General features: G+C 38.2%; 1 protein-coding gene across 3 annotated transcripts in view; it reads right to left on the bottom strand.

Moving 5' to 3' along the window:
• Nucleotides 1-1,775: 1,775 nt before the first annotated feature.
• Nucleotides 1,776-25,837, bottom strand: part of IMPG2 (interphotoreceptor matrix proteoglycan 2) — an 83,761-nt gene continuing 59,699 nt past the window's right edge. For 2 of the 3 annotated variants that reach the window (XM_081797686.1, XM_081797679.1), the window contains 8 exons: nt 18,528-18,831; nt 16,264-17,552; nt 15,437-15,656; nt 13,262-13,472; nt 11,551-11,739; nt 9,578-9,779; nt 9,024-9,103; nt 1,776-6,736 (listed from right to left, as the gene is read on the bottom strand). In XM_081797686.1, the coding sequence (XP_081653812.1) occupies nt 6,724-6,736; nt 9,024-9,103; nt 9,578-9,779; nt 11,551-11,739; nt 13,262-13,472; nt 15,437-15,656; nt 16,264-17,552; nt 18,528-18,831 (2,508 nt within the window). In that variant the 3' untranslated portion in view covers nt 1,776-6,723. Of the gene's footprint in view, nt 6,737-9,023; nt 9,104-9,126; nt 9,780-11,550; nt 11,740-13,261; nt 13,473-15,436; nt 15,657-16,263; nt 17,553-18,527; nt 18,832-25,837 lie in introns of those variants that run through there. The other variant, XM_081797675.1, reaches the window with a different exon arrangement.

Below are 25,837 nucleotides of genomic sequence, written 5' to 3'. Positions count from 1 at the left end.
TGTACCCCTGAAACAAATAATACATTATATGCTAATAAAAAAAATGAAGAAAGAACTGAGTCACATCTTGCTCTCTAGTGCCTTTATTTTATTCCGCCCTATGCAATAAAGAAATAAACAAGAAATAAAACCATTTTTTAAAAAAACCTGTATTTTAAGATTAAACAATGCCTTCTATATGCATTATGCTCCCAACTCTATCAACAGAAAGTAAAGTCAAATTTTTGTTCCTACAAACCTACCTGTCTCTACAAGCTCCCCAATCTTCGCTCCTTCACCAGCCATACACGGGAAGCTTATATCTACTATCCTAGCACATTTCCTCACACTCTTCCTCTTCATCCCGGCTTCCTGCTTGAGTCTGTGGTTGAGAAACCCAGATATGTTACTACATCTGGATGTAACAGTCCATACATTGATAAGTTTTTGTAAAATGCTTTCTACTTTATGATCTGTGAATAATTCGATGGAATAAGATAGATATAAATGCATGAAGCTGATCTCTTGACACATGTATGGTTATTTTAAAATTTCTGTAAATCATTTCTTTCCAAACAGTTTGTAAACCACTCATAGGTCCACCTAATTTGTTCTCAAAATACAAATTAATCCTTTGTTTGCTAGTCATAAATAGGTATCTCCATATGGCCCATTATCTCAAGCCAACTGAATTAATAATTACTGTAGACAAACTCTGTCTAGAGTAGACAAACCATTCTTTGGTTTCATGAATAACAAATTAGGAAGACATGACTCTAACATCAAAGAACTCAGTTTAGTGGAAAGTCAGTGACACAAATTCAAAAAAATTATAAAACAGTGTTGGTGAATAATGGAATGAAAGCATGTACATGGTACAGAAAAGGGCACGAAAGAAGTTTTTGTCAGTTTTCTGAGACTCTTTCAAAGGTCAGCCCGCTGAAAATATGCATATTCTTCCCCAAACCTACCATGGTGTGTGCAATATTGACAATGACAGTTATTCACTTGAAAAAATGATTTATATCCAGAAAGCCCACATACCATTTAGGTGTTACTTAGAAAATCACGATTCCTGGGCGCCTGGGTGGCTCAGTTGGTTAAGCGACTGCCTTCGCTCAGGTCATGATCCTGGAGTCCCGGGATCGAGTCCCACATCGGGCTCCCTGCTCGGCGGGGAGCCTGCTTCTCCCTCTGACCCTTCCCCCTCTCATGTGCTCTCTCTCTCTCATTCTCTCTCTCAAATAAATAAATAAAATCTTAAAAAAAAAAAAAAAGAAAATCACGATTCCTTGGGGTGCCTGGGTGGCTCAGTCAGTTAAGCGTCCAACTCTTGGTTTTGGCTCAGGTCATGATCTCTGGGTCCTGGGATTGAGCCCCACATAGGGCTCTGCACTCAGTGTGGAGCCTGCTTCAAATTCTTTATCCCTCTCCCTCTGCCCCTCCCCACGTGCATGCTCTCTCTCAAATAAATAAATAAAGTCTTAAAAAAAAAATGATGATTCCTTAACAGCTTTTGTCACCTTAGCAGAGATTTATTTGCACCAAAAAAGTGAGGGAGGGTGGGGGTGCGAGACATGGGGCACCTGGGTGGCTCAGTCAGTTGAGTATCCAACTTTTGCTTTCAGCTCAGGTCAGAATCTCAGGGTCATGAGATTGAACGCTGCGTCAGGATCCGCACTCAGTGAAGAGTCTGCTTGAGATTCTCCTTCTCCCCCACCCCTCCCCCCACTCATGCACTCACACACGTGCACTCTCTCTCTCTAAAATAAATAAATCTTTTTTTTAAAAGGGGGGGGACACAAAATATGTGTGTGTGTTGGTGAGAAGATAATTAGTTTAGTTCATGGAACACAGCCCATCAAGAACTAGCTCAGATGGGACATATACTGAAGGACCTAGAGAGCTGACCAGTATTGTGAGGGCAAGAGCTAACAGTAACTAGCGCTTACCCTGACCAGACTTATTAAAAATAGGGTTATTACTCACTGTTTCTCCTAGTTAGTAACTAAAACGAGGTCACTAATTAATCAGTTAACAGGCAATTTTATTAGACACATTTCTCCCTGTTTGTGTTTTTATAATACAGTCTTTGGAATCAAATTAAGACCATCTTCCTCTTTCTAAGATTGATTTAGGATTTCCTCATGCCCTACTGCCAGAAAGCCAAGATGCAAATGTAGGAAGGAAAGAGAGTGAAAATTGAGGTTTCTGATGCTGATGCTTAGGTAGGTGGTAGCTGATTTTCCTTCTGCCTTTCCCATGCAGGATTGCTTTAGACTGCTAATACCATATTTATGTGTTATCTGTTCTTTTTAGACAGATCACCAATTCCTTCTCCAGTTACAGAACAGCTGGTACTAGCTACCATCCCCTAGCAATCTTTCTTTAACTAACTCCATCAGTTTTCTTTCCATCCCTGCCTTAAGCAAATGAGGAAAAAATGAAAACTTCTAAGAGTTTAAAAGAGTAGAGTTCAAGAGAGGCCAAATAATGACTGAGCATCATTAACTATCAATAAAATTTAAGGCAAAAATTGGGCTCTAAATTTGTCTTCCATTCCCCTACATTCTCACTACATGAAGATTAATTGAAGAATGATTTTCATTTCCACACCATGTTCACATTGTGCGTATCTCTGAATGGTAATTACAACACAACTGTTGCTACAATCTACAATGTTTTCTTCTAACTGACAAAAGAAAATGTAGGGAGGTTCTTAAAAGAGAAGTTTATTGGGGTGCCCAGGTGGGTGTTTGTTAAGTACCGACTCAGTTTTGGCTCAGGTCAGCATTGAGCCCCGCATAGGGCTCCACGCTCAGCTCAGGGTCTACTTGAGATTCTCTCTCTCTCCCTCTCCCTTTGCCCTCCCCCTGCTCACACTCTCTCTCTCTAAAATAAAAAAAGAGAAGTTTATTAATAATAAAAATAGCACAATTATATACATGAGAAAAGAAAGACTTTTATATAAAGATTTTTACATTTTTATTTCTAATTAGCGAAGATTAAGACTAGAGCATTTCAAGAAAGCAGTACAGTAACATGAACTTACCTGATCTATACTTTAGGTAAAATATTATAAATAAGATGAAAAAGAAGAATCTTTCATTATCCATACCCCATACTGAATATATATTATGGCATATACACAATCGCTTCAGAATCATCATAATTCTGACACATAAATAATTATGCCTTTATTCTCTAATACCACGTTTACTTTTTTCCTATTTATACCCTTAATATCTAAAGAAATAATTAAATGTAAGTGAGAAAAAGAAAAGCCAGAATGAGGGATCATTTAATCTAGGTTATAGCTGCAAATTTCATAGTGGAGCATTTTAATCTGTGTTTAACTACCCTGAGGAGGGTGGTTTAACCTGCATCTTATTAATTCATAGTAGCGTAAGATTTTATAAAATGCATTAGTCAAAAAAATTCCCAGGCAGATTCTTTACATCATCAATTACTTTCTGGTACCCTCTCACCTTACCTCCTCCAGCCAGGATCTTTTGTGTAACAAAACGCAATTGATTTGAGGATTGTGCCTTTCACACTGTTTTTCTGCATTTATTACATGCTGGGGAATAGAATAAGCTATGCTCCATTATTCATCACAGCTGGATTGTAAATGAGGAAGGCTGGTCCCACCCATTCCTACAGGGAATTGTTAGAGACATTTTAGAAAGAAAAAAAAAACTGACCCATATTTTTCTTGGTTAAAACATCTCATTTAATAAAGATAAGTTATTCTCCTAAATCAGCTATTTCCTTACGGAATAAATATGTTGCCTTTTCTTCCCATTTCAAAATAAAAATGCGATTCACAGACTGATAGATGTCAGAGTATCCATTATTGAAAACATGGAAATGATACAATGAAACCAGCTGCCTAAAAATCATGAAATGGAAGGCAAACTTATAAAACAAGCATAACTAAATCAGGTATCCTTTGAGCCAACATATTTTTAAAGCCTACAAAAAGTACTTGTGAAGTTTCCATCTTTTTGTCAGAAGTACTACTGGGGCACCTGGGTGGCTCAGTCATTAAGCATCTGCCTCCGGCTCAGGTCATGATCCCAGGGTCCTGGGATCGAGCCCCACATCGAGCCCCACATTGGGATCCCTGCTCTCCCTCTCTCACTCCCCCTACTTGTGTTCCCTCTCTCGCTGTGTCTCTGTCAAATAAATAAATAAAATCTTTAAAAAAAAGAAGTACTATTAGGTTGTTCAACTACATTATAATTCACTATGTGGTAACAAAGGGGAGAGATAGGGGGAGCTGCCAACCCATAGTAACTAGATACTGGAGAAGAAAAAACAAAGAAGTGGGAATAAAACCAAGTAAAACCTACACTTGTTTTATTAAGTAGTAAATGGGACTTTAGGGCACATAAATGTGAACAAAGACTCTTAAAATATTGCCATGGTGAGTGCTGTGAATTGTGCAAGACTGTTGAATCACAGATCAGTACCTCTGAAATAAATAATACATTATATGTTTAAAAAAAAAAAAGAAGAAGATAGCAGGAGGAGAAGAATGAAGGGGGGGAAATCGGAGGGGGAGATGAACCACGAGAGACTATGGACTCTGAGAAACAAACTAAGGGTTCTAGAGGGGAGGGGAGTGGGGGGATGGGTTAGCCTGGTGATGGGTATTAAAGAGGGCACGTACTGCATGGAGCACTGGGTGTTATATGCAAACAATTAATCATGGAACACTACATCAAAAACTAATGATGTAATGTATGGTGATTAACATAACATAATAATAAAAAAAATAAAAGAAAAAAAAAAAAAAACATTGCCATGGTAGAAACTGAGTCTTACTTATCAAATAAATTCCCCTTCATCCAGACCCATGAAAACAGTAATGTGTATGTACACTCAGTTATAAAGGCTATATGTACAAGGCTCCAAAGCCCATCTAGATAGAACTCTGCCAGCAAGCAGACATTCAAATGGTTGCATTCTAGGGTTAATGTATGATAAAAACAAATCTTTGCATTTAACACATATAAGTTTAGGAAAAAAATTTAAAACAGAAAAAAGTTAAACAGAAATCTCCGGAAGTTTTAGAAATAAAATTAAACATTTAGTAGTGGCAAATATCATTAACATTTATAATGTTTTAAAGATAATCATCAATTCCTTTTAAATGAGCCCAGTAGAAAATGTCCCAGCAGTGGCTTGTATCTACACTGAACTTGTAGAAAATCCATTAAGTGAGTAGGAAATGAAAAGAAATACTGAGATACGGGAACCTTCATACAAACACATACCATGCATACTTTGCAAACTACCTGGATATCTTCTAGACTTTCAATAGCTTTACTGTGCCATTTACTCAGAGATTTAGTTCTGGGTGCCTCCATAATGAGTGACATCAGCAATCATCAAGTTAAGAAAAAAAAAACAAGTGAAGCAAGTATTTTCTCTTATAGTCAATCTATCCTGGTTAGTTCTATCTGGCCAGAAAGAAATCGAAATGTTCAAGATTGTCTTTGGCAAACATGAAGACATCTAACATAAAATAACTATATCAATAATAAGCTATTTTTATATGCAATTTGATATTAAAAGTGAAGATTATTTGGCCCTCTCCTTGCCCCCTCCAAAGCTACCCATTTGAAAACATACTAGAGAGAAAGAGGAGAACTTCCATTTTCAACTAAGATTTATATAATATGTGGACATTTCCTACCTATATAATTTTTAAAAATTTTTAATTGCAATGAAAGTCCTGTCATGTTTCATGTAAACAGGAATGAATTTAGAAACGAGCTACTACATAAAGGAGAAGCAATGTAAACAAGCTAACCTACACTATGTGAGGTAGTTGGTGCTGCTTTCCAAATTAATATACGAGGAACTAGAGAAGATCCAGGACTTGCGTAGGACAACATGAGAGAGCAGACGAAGAGTCAGGGAGCCCATTAGCTCGACTCAGTCCACCCACCAATCAGCAAAGTATATTCTCAGTGCCAGGGCCTTGACCCAGTGCCCACTCCCTCCCTGTCCACATGATTAAATTCATCTGCAGTCTAACGGGAACCCATTAAACATTATACATATGTATTGTCCTTGACAACTAAAAAAAAGGATACTGACATACTTAACAAAAATGTGGTCTTGATTCACATGCTCAGGAAATTCAAAACTCTGGTAGAAAAATGACAAGCCTGACTCTATACTACAGCAAAAAGGTGGTTTTTTCTTCAGCAGTCTAATTGCCAAAAAAACAATATTTTTTATTTAGATGAGTGTCTGACTACAAACTCTATTAAAACTACTTCAAAGGCTTCATTCCACCTAACAATAACAAACATGCTACAAAATATTCACTTACTAAACCTGCCTCCTCCTGTCAGAATCTCGCCTTATCTTCCTCCAGGGAACCCTGAGCCACAGTTACTCAGACACACCTTCAGAGACTCAGAAGCAGACAGCAAATGCAGTCCGAACTCCCAGGCCATTTTTTCCTTGTAGAATACTTTCCAGAACTCATACAGTTTTCAGTTTCTTTAAATACAGCTTTTGGTCTTTGTAGGTATAAAAACTGTCACATCTCTTACTACATTCTGAAATTTAGGCTAGAAAAAAAATTTGGTCCCCAAACTTAATTTTTTAAGTGAAAATTCTTCTTCCAACAGAGTTCATAATCCAGGTTAATTATATGACATAGGTAGGAAGTGATCTCCATCTTCTCTAGGCTTCTGGTCAGTTTCAAAATACAAGTTTTGATTAAAGTTCTTCCCTTCCGTGAAAAAAAAAAAAAAAGAAAGAAAGAAAAGAATTAATGGAAAAGGCAAGGATGCCCTAAAATGCACTTTTGTTGTAATACATCACCAAGCTATGTTCCTAAGATCACCAACACTTTCTATTTTTCTTTGCAGGGAAGTTGTCCTGTGCTTTGCTGAATTAAAAAAACAAACAAGACAAACAAAAACAAGAAAAGAAGCTCCACTCTGTCAAGACCATGTCATGCTTTTATGAATTCTAAATCAAGCCTACTAACATTTTCTTGGGCTACTCATAGATGAAAATGCTGAGACTAAGTGAAATTGAAAATATCATATGGACTGCTTACCTAACATTTTTTCAATGCTGTCTTCCCTCAGTGAACATCCTTCTTAGGGTTAAAGTGTCTGTGTGGACTTTCTTTTGTTTCACTGGATCTTCTTATTTAAATCTTCTTTATTACATGGATTTATTTATTTATTTTATTTTTGTATATTTCAATGGCAGTTACCATAAGGAACTGTAGCATGTAGTTAATCTGTGTGTCCCTAATTAGGCTCTCCTGAATCCTTTCTTTGGATGTCTTAGTCTAGGTGAAATGCATTTTTAATTCGGGGAACACATTCAAGCAGGTGGCTCTAAGGGGCTTATAAAGAGTCTTACGAAACATCAGTCATGTTCTTTCTATTGGATAACACTGAAATGAAGCCACAGGTCATCTGCTGGCTGGAGATGCAGGGAGGGGTAGGAGACCTGGTCTTCAAAAGGCAGACTCCCAGTATTACTGCTCTAACAGCATTCAGCAAAGTTGACAGCACCTCCCATGGACCAAGTCAGATGTTCAGAGATTTTTAAAGGAGTCTCCACCATGTACTTGGAATTTAAAAAGCCTCTTCTTCAGGGGCGCCTGGGTGGCTCAGTCGTTAAGCATCTGCCTTTGGCTCAGGTCATGATCCCAGTGTGCTGGGATCGAGCCCTGCGTCAGGCTCCCTGCTCTGCACGGAGTCTGTTTCTCCCTCTCCCACTTCCCCTGCTTGTGTTCCCTCTCTCGCTGTGTCTCTCTCTGTCAAATAAATAAATAAAATCTTAAAAAAAAAAAAAAAGCATCTTCTTCAGTTTCCTTAGGTTCCAATTAATCAGAGAAGAACCATGAGTGAGGGGCTGCCTATCGGAACAAAGGGATTCAGAGCAATGGGGCAGTGTCTCCCATCAGAGCCATGTGTGATCATGACCCTTCATCAATTTCTTCTGCAAGCATGCATGAATTGCTCTGGTTTTTCTCTTCTAAAAGCCAGGTGAAGATATCTGGTGTCAGTGGAACCCATCCATGATGAAGTACCTTTATGAGGGCAGCAGGACCAAATATCAAAGCCAAATTATATCTCACCCAATATACTCAATTAATGTCCATAATGATCTCTTTACAAGATAGTTTATTTTTGTAACCTAAGTCTGGTTATGGATTCTGGGGAACAAAGAAAAATAGTTACAGACACTTGCCCAAAATGCATGCTGAGAAAAGCAAATGGAAAGAGAGTGAAATGTAAGATGAACTTGATAAAGGCAAGAGATATACCTTAATGAGATTTGTGTAATTCAAAGCATACTGACAAGTGTCTACAAAGATGGAAATGGAAGGATACATCAAAATATGTGAGGATTTATGGCTCAAGTGCTTTTCATAGGAACTGTCTATGAAAAAGATTGTATAGCATTAATCACAGGTGGTATCTGTGGTAAAAGAGAGAAAATATGGCACAGTCCAGGAATCTCTAGGCTAGAACAGATAGTGTCTTAGTTTTAAATCTTCTTTGCCATTTGCTATCATTGTGGTCTTAAGTGCCTTCGTCTCTCCGAGGTTTCCTCTCCTCATTTATAAAATATACAGGGGCACCTGGGTGGCTTAGTCGGTTAAGCATCTGCCTTCAGCTCAGGTCATGATCCCGGGGTCCTGGGATTGAGCCCCATATTGGGTTCCCTGCTGAGCGGGGAGTCTGCTTCTCCGTCTGCTCCTCCCCCATCTCATGTGCGCTCTCTCCCTCCCTCCCTGCCTCCCTCTCTCTCTCAAATAAACCAATAAAATCTTTTTTAAAATTTAAATACAAAACATTCAACTTAAAAAGCCATTATGAAGAATAAATGAAGTAATCTGTGTGGAAGCATATGAACTGTAAAGAACTCAACAAACATTGGTTATCACCAGAACCCATGTCATGTGGACGGGAATTATGTACTCACGCTGGTGCCTCTACTCTAAGGCACCCTGTTAGGAACCTGAGGAGGAGGCTGTAGCAGAAGCTTACATTTGATGTTCTCTCACAAAAGCTACAAATTCAGGATCAGTGGCATACAGTTCCAATATTCTCATTCTTTCTTGAATTTCCTTAGAAAGGAAAAAGAGACCATACATTCATTGTATTAGAAAAACCTTCTGGGCTATTCAGGGGAGAGCTATAGGAAAGAATGGCCTTTTCAGAGAAATGGGAGGTTTGGATATTGCAGGAATCACTCTGAAAAACCCAGACATATATTCCTAAGAAAGGGAGGGAGGAGAGAGAAAGCATTTGCTAATAATGGAAAAAGAAACCACTAGGTGGAAAATGAGGTACAGCTCAGAATTATGTACCTTCTGCGTACCACACTGCCTGGGAGATATCATGAGGAAAAAAAAACTGATAATGAAATATTTTTCATCCTTTCTTGAAGCCCATGTACATGCACGTGCATGCATGTGTGCAGGCACGCGCACACGCATGCACACACACGAGTGCACACGCACACACACACATGCACACGTGTACACACGCACACACACCAGCAGCAGCAGAGCAGCAACAAAAAAAGCAAAGTCTCCTACCTCACTGGAAAGCTCACTGTTCTCATACATTTGCCTGATTTCTTCCCTGCTCAGACCACCAATCATCTCTCCACCTGCAGAACTAGAGAAGGGGTGCTGAGGATAGGGTTTCTCATGCTGCTTGGGTCCGGCCACATGGCTTTCATACATAGGATTGTATTTAATAGCATTTTCAATGGATGCAAGGCTGTCGGGCTGCCTGCTGGAGTCACAAAAAAAAAAAAAGTATGGTTGGTTCAGGTTCTTCAGATGCTCAACTACTTAGAAGACTGTATCTGCAGCAAGATTTCTGTTGGGCAAGAAAAAGAGGTGGACTGGATACAAATGTGAGAAGGTGACTATGAAAAATCCAGATCAGGTGTTATCATGATCATCTCCCCAACTACATGGCAAGTACACTATGGAATTACTGTTTCATGTCTCATTCATCTTTATTTGCCCCACAATGATTATCAATAAATGTTGATGGGGAAATATGTCTGTCAATAGATAGTATTTCATTAAATGAATATGGCTCTATCACTCCCAGAGTATGCAAATCAAAATCAGTATGTAACCGTGTAACCGCACAGAGAATCTGATAGAAAATATATAGGGAGACCTCGGTGAAATTCAATTCAGATCTACAAATATTTACTGAGCATTGATTACATGCCTAGGATTATCCTCAATGCTGATGACACAAAGAGTTTGTTGGAACCCTGAATGAGATTACACTCTAATGCAAAGTCAGAGTCAATAAAAAGTGTAAGAACAATGATGAAAGTATGTCCTGGGTGCTCTAGGACCTAGGAGAGGTGACTCCTTAGCCACGCCAGAGGGTGAGGGAAGGTAACCTGAACCCGAAGCATAGCTCTTATAGACTCTAGAAGCACAGAAGCAGAGTACAAACAGGGATCACAAACCATAATAACTAAAAAGTCTTTGAATCCCTAGCCTACTAAGTTGAGCAGGTTTTATTTCCCCCATTAATGAAGCTACTAAACAAAGAACCAGATTTCAGTTCTTGTGAGATTCTTACCCAGATTTAAAATCTGGCTAATTACAGGGCACCTGGATGGCTCAGTCATTTGAGTCTCTGACCCTTGGTTTCAGCTCAGGTCATGATCTCATGGGTGGTAGATGGAGCCCCATAGCGGTCTCTGTGCTCAGCGGGGAGTCTGTTTAAGGATTCTCTCCCTCTTCTCCTCTACCCAGTCACACACGCGTGCACTCACGCTCTCTCTCAAATAAATAAATAAATCTTTTTTTAAAAATAAATAAATAAATAAATTGAAATCTGGCTAATTACCACTGGAATGAGCCAAAAGGGACAAATTAACAGATCTGGTCCTTACACAAGGGCCTCACCTCATGTCCATCACACTTCTAACCATTCCCCATCACAAAACAAGCATTTTGGCCACATTCAACGATGCCATTCCTTCAGTGTGCCCATTGAGATTCATGGATGCCTCCCTGACTTTGCTCATGCTCATTCAATTAACCACCCCCAGAGCAAACATCTACTCTTGTGTCCAGCTAAATATTATAACCATCATGAAAACTTCTAAGACTCTCGGGGCGCCTGGGTGGCTCAGACGGTTGGGCGTCTGCCTTCGGCTCAGGTCATGATCCCGGAGTCCTGGGATCGCGTCCCGCATCGGGCTCCCTGCTCCTTGGGAGCCTGCTTCTCCCTCTGCTTCTCTCTCTCTCTCTGTCTCTCATGAATAAATAAATAAAATCTTTAAAAAAAAAAAAAAACTTCTAAGACTCTCTTCCCAAGCAAAACAAATTTACCACTCATCTTATTCAGACTGCTGCTTATGTTTGTTTCCAATCTGACATCCTTTAAGGACAGGGACCATGTTTTTATTCAACTTTATAGCTCTCCTCCACCCAGATCCTTATCCAATATTTCGCATATAATAAGTACAAAATAAATGAGTAAAAGGAACATTTTATTCCATTAGAGAGCAATTTTTCTTATTTACCTGATGGGCCTCTCTGTTTCTCTCCTAACATAATGAGCCTGAAGAGTCCTGACAAGGAAGAAGACAAGAGCCGAAAAGATGAGGACAAGTCCAACCACGGAGGCAATGGTGATGCCTATGACCAAGGGCTCAGACACAAACTCCTCACAGTGTTCACCTCGGTACCACCAGTTCTCACCCACCCGGCATCTGTAATGAGAAGTGACAAAGTCTAAAAACAGAATCACTGTGTTGAAAACAACAGTGGCAGAACATTCAGCAGGACTGGGGAAAGGTAGCATAATACATGCTGACCAAGTGAAGCTTCAGTAAAGAAGTGAACATAGAGGGGCACCTGGGTGGCTCAGTTAAGTGTCTGCCTTCAGCTCAGATCATGATCCCAGGGTCCTGGGATCGAGTCCCGCATCAGGCTCTCTGCTCAGCGGGGAACCTGCTTCTCCCTCTCCCTCTGCCTACTTGTGATCTCTCTCTCTCTGTCAAATAAATAAAATCTTTAAAAAAAAAAATTAAAAATTAAAAAAAAAAGAAGTGAACATAACAGGTTCAATGATCACAGTTTAAGGTTGTGATTAGTGCCTGGTACAGACCCAGTAGGTCCTCCCTGACTATTTGTAAATGACTACATAAAAGACTGACTAGACTTAAAGTGTTCTATTTAACTTCCTTATTTATAATTAACAAAAAAACAGACCTAGGAAGGAAATTGACTGAGATCACACAATTAGTCAGCAACAGATCTGGGTCTAGAACCCAGGTCTCCAGACTCCTAGTGTCCTTTCACCACACTGCATAGATGTTCCCTACCCCCCAGGCTCCAGACTTGTGTAAAAGTGTCTTCAATTCCAACAGCAGCAAGGAAATGACTGCTTTTCAAAATAATATTAATTTCTCTGAAAATCAAAAGACTATTTTTCTTCTGAGTTTTCTAGCTAAACTTTATACTTTTTCATACAGAAGAGTCTGGATCATTCCCCCCTATATTCTCTGTGTCTGGCATCTATAACATTTGCCCATCTTGACATTCATAAACCATCCTCTTATTCATTTTTCTCTGCTTAGTGTCAGCATTCTCTCCTTTTACACCTACGTGACTAGTTATTGTGTGGTTCAGAAGTTGATCTGTTTTGTTCAAGGAAAATGAGCAGGGGAAAATGGTTAGTCTACCTGAATCTGCTCATCTGTCTAATGGAGTTTCTTTGGTTCTGCCTTGTTAAAAAATGGATCTTAGGTACTTAAAATATATTTGTCACAATTTCAAAGACTTTAAATACTTGCTTTTCTTTATTTTCGAACACTCAGTAGGACCAAGGGAAAGCCACAGGCATTAAGAACATATCCAAGTAGACAACAAAGTTTCAGTGTGAAGTATTACTCTTAGCCTAAACCTAATTTGAGCACCAATTGCCTTATCATCACCACTAAGAACCAACACAAAGATCTCCACCTACTCTAATTAAGACACATTTAAATAATGTTTTTCTTACAGCATCTTGAAAGTATAAAATAAAATAACCAATTGAACTGGATATAATTCAGCTCTATTAATTGACCCAGTCTTCACATGAGAACTAGATGGCATCCATCTATTGCCTAGATATAACTTCTATAATAAATTTTTCTGTGATTATCCTAAAGTCATAGGTGTAGACCCATCTTCTTCCAAGGAAGTATTTATAACATTGGGAAACCAAAATCTCTAACTACAACATACCTACAAATGGCCCCATGTCCAGGCATAATGTCACACTTTCCATCATTCAAGCAGAAGTCAGGCTGTAGGTCACAGAGACTCTGACAGGGTAGTTCTTCCACACTCAAGTACCCAGGGTAGCATCTGCACTCTGCTTCTCCACTCCAAGGGTTGACTAAACACTCAGAAAATTCATTGCATGCCTGAAACTTGCAAGGGTTGGCTTGATCACCTAAAACATAAAAACAAAACAAAACAAAACAAAAACCTAGAGAATCATACAAGAAAAGGCAAAACATAGGAATTGGGGTGCATGAAGCCCCTCCAGAAACACTTCCCCCACCTTCAAAGTACCAAGGGACAGCCCCCTTCCTGAACCATAAAATACACCATCACCACTTGGATTGAAGAGCTTTTGTCAAATCTCTCTGAAACCCAGAGCCAAAGCATAAAACCCAATGACCTGGGTAAGTTTTTTCATTTAGGGAGCATTTAGACACTTTAAAACCCATGCCATGTAATCGTCAATCTAAATTCAACACAGTTTTCATGTACTATTCATTTGTACCAACCCTAACCTACTATAGGCTACCTCTGTTCTATACATGAAGGTAAATGCCTTATCCCACAGTGAGAACAAATAGGAGACAGAGCCCAGAGAACTGATAGGAGCCTCAGGAGTGGGTATAACCCAATCAGAGCAGCTAAGAACATGTGAGATTTGTGGAAGGCAACATTAGAAAAATAAATCAGCCCTGTACCTCCTCAGGCTATTCCTAATAATATTTTGACTTCAGTAACTTTATTTTTCTTTGTTTAGGTAAGAAAAAAATAAAAATTTTAAATAATTAGGATAATAACCAGTCAAAAATGATATAAGACATTGACCATGATGGGTCTTTCATCCCACTTGGTTCCACTATATGTTGTTCACTGGCGAATGGCAATCTGTGAATGGCAAATGATGACATAGATATGAAAGGCAGATGAAATAGGTGGAAATAATCCATAGACTCATCTAGATGAAAAAGCATGATGTTCAGCCAAAAGGCTAAGGGGAGTTAAAAAAAAAAAAATAAAGAGTCTCTTTCCAGAGAATCTAACATGGTTTTGAGAATCACTGATTTCCTTGCTACTCTGGAGATTAAAGATACTTTGCACAAAGGCTTTAAGGCAAGAAAAGTTTCTTGAATCTGAGGAAGTAAAAACAAGCTAATCTGACTACAATATGATGAGCAAAGAAGTTAGTTTCATTGGATGACACTGGGGGGGAAATAGGGACCAGACCTTGTGGCTGTTGAACCAGGAAGCCAACTGAAGTATTTCAAGCAGGAAAGTGAAATAATCTGATGTTTTAGGCAGAGCACCCTGGCTACTGTCTGGGAGAGGGGTAAGGGAGAGGTAGTAGGGAAACTGGTTCAAATGAGGGGTGATGAATGCTTCGCCTAGACTAGCAGCAGTGGAGAAAGAGAAGTACACAGATTTGAGATATATTTAGAATATTCAGAATCAGCATAAGTTTGGGGGTAATGGAAACAGGTATCAGAATGGACTTCCCAGGTTTCTGACTTAAGTAGCTGAGTGGACATGGCTTTAATTTCTCAAGATGGTGAAGCTGACAGAAGGATTAGATTTAGTTAAAAGAGGGGGAGATATGGAAAACAAGAGCTCATTCTTAGATATCTTAAGTTTGATATACATAGGATACATCCAAATTGAGATCATCAAATACATAGTTAGATTTTGATTCTGGAGCTCAGAAGATCTGCATATAAAAAATGTGGAGAATTACTGACATTTACATAAGACTTACAATAATGGAAATGGGTAAAACAGATTAGGAAAATAATATAGAAGGAAAGAGAGTCCAAAATCATTTGGACTTGGCAACTTAAGAGATGCAGCCAGAGCAGATCCAGTGGATAAATAAAAGAAAGAGCTAGAGCTAGACGGAATAGGTAGAAAAGGGAATGGGAGGTGCAAGATAATGCGTGTGAACAACCCTTTTAAAAAGAGAATGATATTGATGTCCTATGAAGAGATCATTTAATAATTAGCAAGATGTGGAGATTTTGCCTGACATAGTACCCTTTTTCCTTCAAGTAATTAATTCACCTTGACTCAGTATAGAAGAAAATACACAAGAATATTCACTGGATTCCACTAAGAAACCATCATAGTATTCAATACCATTACCTGATTCCACATCAAGGGAGTATTTATCAATAGCCAAGTTCATGGTCTGGTAGGCAGTGGTGCAAAAGTCTTCCAGAATCATGTATACAGCATTGTTGACATTAGGAGGGACAGACTTCATGAACTTCATTCGGCTGTTTACCACAATACTGCCATTTCTAAAGTTCAGGATTTCTAAATTCTGGAATCCTGTGAGATTTGACTGGAGATAGGGAACCAGCTACAATAATGAAAAGTAGTCAGTTTATTTACAAGGTTTTGCATTTTGTTCAAAATATACCAACCCCCACCCAAAAAAACCAAGTATGAGCCCCTCCCCCATTTTTCCAAACTGTATTCTATTTACATTATTTAAACTGTTCATCAATAAAAGTATAAATTTTGAATTATTTGAGAGTCAAGAGATTTTCATGGTGATATTTAGGAACCCATGGAACTCAGACAGTTTTAGATAGCCAGGGAGTTTATTCTCTCTGTTTCACTAAAGAATCACAACAGTGAAGGTATCATAAGTACCTACCAAAACACTGGTCTCACAGTAACATGTGAAAAGAAATTTTAAACTTGTTTCAGTCCCATAACTGATGGAATACAATCTTCAGTATCTAAGTTAGTACATCACCCTCATGCCATATTTGTGTTTTCCATTTCTTGTATCTATCTGTCTTATTGTTTTCCTACCAAAGCTAGGCCATGACACTATTTGTAAATGAAATGTCCACAACAGACCACATTTTCATTGGCTCAGATCTTACGTGTTTAGGGGAAAGAGGGTTAGTTCATACATGATTATTCACTAATGCCCATGTTTCACTTCTAGTGCTTACCAGTTCCAAAAATCTTTGCTCCAGTGCTTTATATTCCAAAGAGTTTTTATTAAACAGATCTTCTGAAAACAGCATGTTTGTCACTCGGAGGCTGAAGAAAACCAACAAAGCTCCTGCAGTCTGGGTATGACTCAAGTCACCTCCTTCCGTGGGCTGCACCACAATAGCCCTCTCTGTGGAGTGAACATTTGTAGACATTTCCACATAACTACCAACCTTGCCATTTTCCTCCGGGATTAGCTCAGGCTGATTGAAATCTGTGCCTATCCAGTCCAGTTCTAATGAAATATCCTGAACACCCATAATTACTTCATCCTCTAGCAGGGTGGAGCTTGTGGTTGGAGACAATTTGGTAGACTGTGTCATGGAAGATTTCAACCAGAGCTTGTCAGTACTCTGTGGTGTACTTGCCAATGTGTCTCTAGACAATTTCCCTAGGGAAGAAGTTCCTGCCCAAAATACCTCTGATTCTGGCAATATGGTCCCCAAATGTTGCATATCTGGCTTCATTACTGAAACCTCGTTGTCAAACCATTCGTGGTTGGATGACTCTGTAGTTTGTTCCATATCCTCCTTTAGAAATGGTAGCTCTGGTTTATCAGTAGAAGCAGAGATTGCTATAGATGTCAGTAGAAGAGGTGCATTGGTAACTGAGTAATAATCTATGTCAGGTACCTCTGATATTTCCTTGGAGAGAATTAGAGATGCAGATTGAGTTGTGGTCTCTGCAAAGATGGGCATAGTAGGTCCACCAATGAGCTCTTCCTCTAGAAACTTTGTGGATCTATCAAAATGCCCATACTTTAAATAGTCAATACTTTGCCCTGTAGAATCTATTTTGTCATCTATAACTAATTTCTCATCTATACCCTCAGTTGGCGAAAGCGACTCCTGATCTTCAAGCCATGACTTAGACAGTGGTTCAGAACTCTTCTCTAATGAAGTCTCACTCCATGGCCAAGTAATCTGATCTACCTTTTGCCCAGACCCTGAACCTAAACCACTCTCATATATAAACTCTTTTTCTATGGATGTGTCTGGCATCAAAGTGTTCACTTCTAATTGGTCTTTGACTTTGGAGGCCAAAGAGTCCAAGCCAGAAGGTATAGTTACTTCTTTAGCAAGAAGATCTACAGTGACAGATGAGGTCAGATATGGTGAGGATGTCAAAGACACTCCAGAGTCTTCCACAGATGGTATTGTTTCCTTTGGCACCGGGTGAGTGAATGGACTTGAAGGCAATTGATGAACAGAAAGAAAATCTTCTGACCCTTCAACTTTGATTAATCCTAAAAATAAAGTTTTCCATTAATTAATCTACAGAGTTGTCAAAATGTATTCCTAGTCCTCCTAATAAAGCCAGCTACTTATGTTTTTTCTCATTAAGTTAGGAGATACAGTTGCTGATTTTTACTCTGATAAATTAGCAAGCAAGAACTCATTATGTTTTTGTGATATGGTACAACCACTCATGAATATACCCCTCTTCCCTGAGGATAATAAGATCTCAGCTATTGAACTAATTCATCTTCAAACAGTTGATTTTTTTATTCCATGGAAATAAAGAACTGTTGGTAACCATATTGACAACAAAGACTGAATCTAGTGGAAACTAAGGGAGGAAATTTTGTCTTTTAATTCCCATTTCCTAATTATGTTTATTGCCCATCACCCTCCAAATTCACCCAATGTTTAAAATCTTGGACTCATTATTTATATCTTTGTTCAACTTCCTCTTTCATTATATACTCCATTCATAAGTCACATTGACTTTTCCTTTCCTCCACAACATCTAAATCATCTACTTGATTTTCATTTCTTAATCTCTGCTGTAGCTACCCTAGTTCAGTTCTCCCTTTCTCAAGCCTAACGCAAGCTAAAATCTCTTTACTTGGCCCCCACAATCAATCCTATTAAAAGCTACTATAATAATCTTCTTTGATGTTGTTTATCACTATAATATTCAAGTAAATAAAGTAGTTCTTCAATAGTAATTTAATTATGTATTCTTTAATAGGATGTTCAAAATATCTATTAATTCATCCCAGCCCACTAAGTTCATTTCTTATTATTTACCTATTTGGAATCTCCATTCCAACCAATTAAATCTGACCATTCCCTCTCTCACATGGCTTTCTCAAGACATTTCCTCCTAATAGATGCTACCATGCTTTTCTATTAACCCTAGTCTCTTTCTCTCTTCAAAACCCTGTCATCTGATACAATAAAGTAAAAAAGTATGAAAAGTAATTAGAATCCCTTACCATCTTCTAGTATGTGAGATCCAGAAGTCTTTTCCTTAGAAACCACAGGCAAGCCAGTCTGAAGCACTGCTGGGGTGACAGAATGAAGAGTCAAGCTGCTAACGTCTAAAACCTCTGGGGAAGAACTGAGGCCCACCTTCGAGGGAAAGGCTAATTTGAGTGTAGACACTAAATCACCCAGAGGGCTTTCTGACCAGAGTTCCCTGCCAGTGGTTGAGGGAGGACCAGAGCTGAAATCAAGTGGTGAAATACTGCTGGTGGTAGATTCATCTGCTGAGGGCCATTCAGCTTGAACGGTATTATCCTGGGGGAAAAAAAAGCCTAAATCATATCATACATAAAAGAAACACATAAAAAATGATTTCAAATATCACCTATGTATACACATTCCTGGATTTTCTAGGGACACAGAGACAATGTAATATTGGGGGGGAGGAGGGTGGGAACATGGGCTCTAGAATCAAACAGAGCTCTCATCAAATCCCTATTCAACCCATATACTAGATTAAAAATCTAGACAAAAGTCATGTACCTCTTGAATCACATCTATAAATTGGGGAGAGATGAGATAATATATTCAAAAGATTCTTTGTGGGAAAAAACTTACCTTGTTTTAGACAGTCCCTTATTCTGTCTTATTAGCTTAAATACTCTAAATACATAATTACTAATATCTATAATTTGATGTCAAAGACCTAAGCACATTGCCCCAGCAGGAAAGAACAATTAGCAATTTTATTAATCATTCTGAAAGGTATTTAAGTACTTAAGGTTTTTCCATTTGGTAAGAAATGTCACCACATCAAAATGTGGTCTGGCTACCTCAAAGGAATAGCAACATCTATGAAATGGCATCACACTTACAAAATACAATTTTCTCTTTCTAGTGACTTTTTACTAATATAGTAATATAGTACTAATCCTACCTTAAAATTTAACTTCAGGAATAGAAAAGTAGACAGAAACACAATCCTTGAACATGCTAATTATTTAATCATATGAAGACAAGTCTACGCAAAAAAGTTTAGTGGTGATCCTAATAGGTAAAATGGCCATGGAATTTGGTGAGAGTTTATATACTTCAAGCTATGTTGAGTTATAAGTAACAAAAAATAAAAAGTGCCATATGTAAAGAAGAAATTCATAAAATATTTCCTGGGTGAAAACTGAAAAAGGAAAATAGAAAAGAACAATCATTCTTTACCTTCATAGCATTAAAACCACATGGAAGCTTTTTAAAAACACCAATGTCCAAGCCTTACACCCCAGAGATCCTAACTTAATTGCTTGTGGGTAGGACCCAGACATGGTACTTTTAAAATACCCCCACAGAGGATACAGGTTGATTGTGTTCTGCCTATAGTATTACAGGCTGGGTTTCTAAAATACTTCTTTAGTTGTTGAATTGTTTTATTTTCTGTTAGGTAGACCCTTTAAGAAATCTCCCGGTGTTGGGTCTAAGATGTCGACATAGGAAGATACTGAACACACCTCCTCCTACTGACACAACAAATCTACAGCTACATATGGAATAATTTCCTCTGAAAAAAATCTTAAAAACTAGATGAACAGCATCTCCACAACAAAAAATAAAAGAGCCACACTGATTTTGGTAGGAGAGGCAGAGATATGCTCTCACCAAAAACCCCACCCAAAGAGTTGCAATCCACAATCAGAATGAAATCTCAAAAACATGGAACTCTTCCCTGAGGAGCAAGGAGTTTGTGCCCCACATTAGGCACCCCAACCCTTGGGTCTGGCACCTGAGAGACCAGCCCCTAAAACATAAAACCATCAGGGATTATGTCCAGAACTGTAGGGAATGGAGAACCTGCCCTTAAAGGACTCATTTACAGACTCTTGCCCTAGGACCCAGTGCAAAAGCAGCAATATGTTTGTTCGTTTGTTTCGGAGAGAGTTTTTGATCTTTTTTTTAATTGAAGTATAGTTAACAAACAATATTATGTTAGTTTTAGGTGTAAAACATAGTGATTCTACAACTCTATACATTATGCTATGTTCACAAGTGTAGCTACCATATGTCACCATACAATGCTATTAAAATATCATTAACTATATTCCCTATACTGTACCTTTCATCCTTATGACTTATTCATTCCATAGCTGGAAGCCTTCCTTCTCTCTGATAACCACCCATAGCCCTACCATCCTCCCCTCTGATAGCTACCAGTTTGTTCTCTGTATTTATGGGTCTGTTTCTGTTTTTTTTGTTGTTGTTGTTTATTTATTCATTTGCACGTGTGTGTATGTGTCCATTTAGATTCCACATAAAGTGAAATCACATGGTATTTGTCTTTCTCTGTCTGACTTACTTCACTTAGCATAATACCCTTTAGGTCCAACCATGTTGTTGCAAATGGCAAGATCTCACTCTTTTTATGGCTGAATAATATTCCACAGCATATATATACACCACATCTTTTTATTCATCTTTTGATGGACACTTAGGTTGCCTCCATATCTTGGCTATTGGAAATAATGCTTCTATAAACATGGGGGTGCATATATCTTTTTGAATTAGTGTTTTCATTTTCTTTGAGTAAATACCCAATAGTGGATTTTATGGTATTAAAAGTGCCTAGATGATATGTGAAGGAGACACACTAACCCTAAAGCAAATGCCAAAAAGGAAGGAACTTGTTAGGGCTTTCTCTAAAGACAGAAGCACTGCCAGGTATAATTTTTGCAATTTCACTCTACCTTACCAATGCTGGTGCTGGTGAGTGCCATTTTGGCAATCTCCCCCTCCAACCTGCTAGCACATGTGGGGCTCTCATTCCACATCACAGCACATCACAGCCAGCCAGGCAAGCACCACCCCACACCCCATGCCACAGCCAAGCCATAGCCAGCCAACCAAGTGTCACATCCTCCCCAACCCCCCATCCCTGCCAAAAATATATCTCAGACAGCCTGGGCAAGAACCCCACCCAACCACTCCCACTACAGCTCAGCCACACCACAGTCAGAGGGTGCACACAGCCCACACAGGGGAAACCCAGAGAGCACCTGGCTCTGGTGGCCAGAGGGGGATTGTGTTTCTGGCCCCCATGGGTCATCCCCTACATAAGACCACTCCAACAAGACTCATATAGGGGAGGTAGTTGTTTCATCTAATGCATAGAAACAAACACAAAGAATCAGATAAAATGAGGAGGTAGAGGAATATGTTCCAAATGAAAGAATAAGACAAAACCTCAGAAAAAGATCTTAATGAAATGAAGATAAGTAATCTACCTGATAAAGAGTTCAAGATAATATTCATAAAGATGCTTACCAAACTCAGAAGAATGGATGTGCACAGAAAGAACTTCAACAGAGACAAAACATAAGAAAGTACCAAACATAAGTCATAGAACTGAAAAATACAATAACTACACTGAAAAGTACATTACAGGAGTTCAGCAACAGCAAACTGGAAGAAGCAGAAAAACAGATCAGCAAGATAGAAAACAAAGCAATGGAACTCACCCAAACAGAGCAACAAAAAGAAAAAATAATTTTAACAAGTGAAAATCCCTTAAAGGACCTATGGGACAATATCAAATGGAATAATATAAATATTATACAGGCCCCAGAAAGAAAAGAGAGAGAAAAAGAGGTAGAAAACTTATTTGAATAAATAATGGCTGAAAAATTCTCTACTCTAGGAAGGAAACAGACATTTAGGTCCAGGAAGCACAGAGAATTCCAAAAAAGATAAATCCAAAGAGCTCTACACCAAGACACACTATAATTGAAATGTCAAAAGATAAAGATAAAGAAAGACTCCTAAGTGCAGCATAAGAAAAAAGAACTTACTACATGCAAGGGAAACCCTATAAGGCTATCAACAGATATTTTAGCAGCAACTTCGCAAGCCAGAAAGTGGTAGCATGAAATTCTCAAAGTACTTTAAGGAAAGAATATTCACCCACAGTGAGATTATTATTCAGAACAGAGGTAAAGAAAAGAGTTCTCCAGATAAGCAAAAGCTAAAGGAGTTCATCACCACTAAACAGGTCTTACCAGTAATATTAAAGAGACTTCTTTTAGCTGAAAAGAAATGACACTGATTAATGTGACAAGAAACCATGCAAAAGTAAAAATCTCATAGGAAAAGTTAAACATATTATAAAAGTAATGGATTAATCACTTATAAAGCTAGTATAAGGGACAAAAGTAGTAAAATTAACTAAAACTACAATAATTAGTTAAGGGATACATAAAATAAAAAGATGTAAATGTGGCATCAAAAACATAAAACATGGGGAGGTTAAAAATGTAGAGTGTTGAAAGTATTCAAATTTAAGTTGCTATCAACTTAAAATAGACTGTTTTATATATATGTTATATATATATAACATTTATATATATATAGAATGATACATGTGAACCTCATAGTAATCACAAAGCAAAAATTTATACTAAGTACACAAAAGAAAATTAGAAAGGAATCTATTTGGCTATAAGTATAGTCAAAATAATTTGTTAATGAATACAATATAAAAAGAGGTAAACTGTAACATCAAAAACCAAAAGTGGGGAGGAGAGTAAAAGGATAGTTTTTGTATGCCATTGAAGTTAAGTTAATAGACTGTTATAACTCTAAGATGCTCTATGTAAGCCTCATGGTCACCACAAAGCAAAAACCTACAGTAGATAACACAAAAGAAAAAGAAAAGAGAATCAAAGCATACACTATGGAAAACAATCAATTCACAGAGGAAAACACCAAGACAGAAACAAAGAAACAAGGGAATTACAAAAGGGCCAGAAAACAATAAGATGATAGAAATAAGTCCTTACTTATCAAGTTACTCTGAATGTAAATAGATTAAATTCCCCCTTCAAAGGGCAGAAATTGACTAAAAGTATAAAAAATAAGACCCAACTATATGCTGTTTACAACAGACTCACTTCAGTTAAAGACACATAAAGGCTCAAAGTGAAGGGATAAAAAAAAATATTCCATACAAATAGAAAACAAAACCAGCAGTAGCTATACTCATATCATACAAAATAGACTTTAATTCAAAAACTGTAACAAGAGACTAATAAGGTCATTATATAATAATAAAGAGCTCAATTCATCAAGAGGACATAACAATTGTAAATATAATGGCACCCAACATTGGAGCACTTAAATATATAAAGCAAATATGAACAGATCTGAAAGGAGGGATGGATAACAATACAATAATAGGGGACTTCAACATCCCCACTTTGAACAATGGCTAGATAATCCAGAGAGAAAATCAGTAAGAAAATGATGGACTTGTGCACTTGAGAAGAATGAGTATTCTGTTGTTTTAGGGTGGAATGTTCTATAAATATCTATGAGGTCCATCTGGTCCAGTGTGTCATTCAAAGCTCTTGTTTCTTTGTTGATTTTCTGCTTAGATGATCTGTCTATCACTGAAAGTGGAGTATTGAGGTCTCCTACAATTAACGTATTGTTATCAATATGACTCTTTATTTTGGTTAATAGTTGGCTTATGTAGTTGGCTGCTCCCATGTTGGGGGCACAGATATTTACAACTGTTAGATCTTCTTGTTGGATAGATCCTTTAAGAATGATATAGTGTCCTTTTGTGTCTCTAACTACAGTCTTTAGCTTAAAATCTAGTTTGTCTGATACAAGGATTGTTACCCCAGTTTTCTTTGGAGGTCCATTGGCATGGAAGATGGCTCTCCATCCCTTCATTTTCAGTCTGGATGTATCTTTAGGTTCGAAATGAGTCTCTTGTAGACTCATATGGATATGGATGGGTCCTGTGTTTTTAGCCAATCTGCAACCCTTAGCCGTTTTATGGGAGCATTTAGGCCATTCACGTTGAGAGTGATTATTGAAAGATATGAATTTATTGTCATCATGTTGCCTGTGAAGTTCTTGTTTCTATAGATTGTCTCTGTAAATTTCTGTTCTATATCACTCTTAGGGTCTTTCTCCTTTTATAGAACCCCCTTTAATATTTCTTGCAGGGCTGGCTTAGTGGTCACATATTCTTTCAGTTTCTGCTGGTCTTGGAAGCTCTGTACCTCTCCATCCATTCTAAATGACAGCCTTGCCAGATAAAGTATTCTTGGCTGCATGTTCTTCTCATTTAGTACCCTGAATATGTCTTATCAGCCCTTTCTGGCTTGCCAGGTCTCTGTGGATAAGTCTGACATTATTCTGATGTTCCTCCCTCTGTACATAAGGAATCTCTTCCCCCTAATTGCCCTTACGATGGTTTCTTTGGTTCTAAGATTTGTGAGTTTTACTATTACATGCCAAGGCGTTTGTCTGTTTTCCTTGATCTTGGGAGGGGTCCTCTCTGCCTCTAGGACACGAATGTTTATTTCATTCCCCAGATTAGGGAAGTTCTCAGCTATGATTTGCTCAAATATATCTTCTAGTCCTCTCTCTCTCTCCACCCCCTCAGGTATCCCAATAATTCTGACATTGGGACGTTTCACGGCATCACTTATTTCTCTAATTCTTTTTTCATGGATTATAAGCTGTTTTTTCCCAGGCCTCCATTTTCCTTCTTTTCTATCAATTGATCTTCTAGATCACTAATTCGTTCTTCTGCCTCATTTACCCTAGCTGTTAGAGTATTTAGATTAGATTGGATCTCATTGATAGCATTTTTAAGTTCTGCCAATTCAGCTTTCATTTCTGCCCTTAGAGACTCTATGTTGCCATTAATTGATTTCTCCATTCTAGCTATTGTCTTCATAACTGTTACCCTGAAGTCCATTTCTGACATCTTGGTTATATCTGTATCCATTTGTAAATCTGTGGCAGAAGTCACAGTCTCTGAGTCTTTTCTATTTTGGAGGTTCCTCCTCCTAGTCATTCTGTTGAGGGGTGGTTGAGGGAATGTACAGAGTCCAAATTATTGACCACAACCCAAGCTAGATGCTCCTGTTTTGTAGGAACCTTAGGGTTGTCGGCCTCTAATAGAGCTACCCTATAACCCAGGAATTGCACTACTGGGTATTTACCCCAAAGACACAGATGTAGTGAAAAGAAGGGCCATATGCACCCCAATGTTCATAGCAGCAATGTCCACAATAGCCAAACTGTGGAAAGAGCTGAGATGCCCTTCAACAGACAAATGGATAAAGAAGATGTGGTCCATATATACAATGGACTATTACTCAGCCATCAGAAAGGATGAATACCCAACTTTTACATCAACATGGATGGGACTGGAGGAGATTATGCTAAGTGAAATAAGTCAAGCAGAGAAAGTCAATTATCATATGGTTTCACTTATTTGTGGAACATAAGGAATAGCATGGAGGACATTAGGAGAAGG

Source organism: Leptonychotes weddellii, chromosome 1, assembly GCF_054177405.1.
Source record: "Leptonychotes weddellii isolate Sample4059 chromosome 1, ASM5417740v2, whole genome shotgun sequence".
Lineage (NCBI taxonomy): Eukaryota > Metazoa > Chordata > Mammalia > Carnivora > Phocidae > Leptonychotes > Leptonychotes weddellii.
Note: the sequence above shows the minus strand (reverse complement) of the source record. Positions and strands in the feature narration are given on the sequence as shown.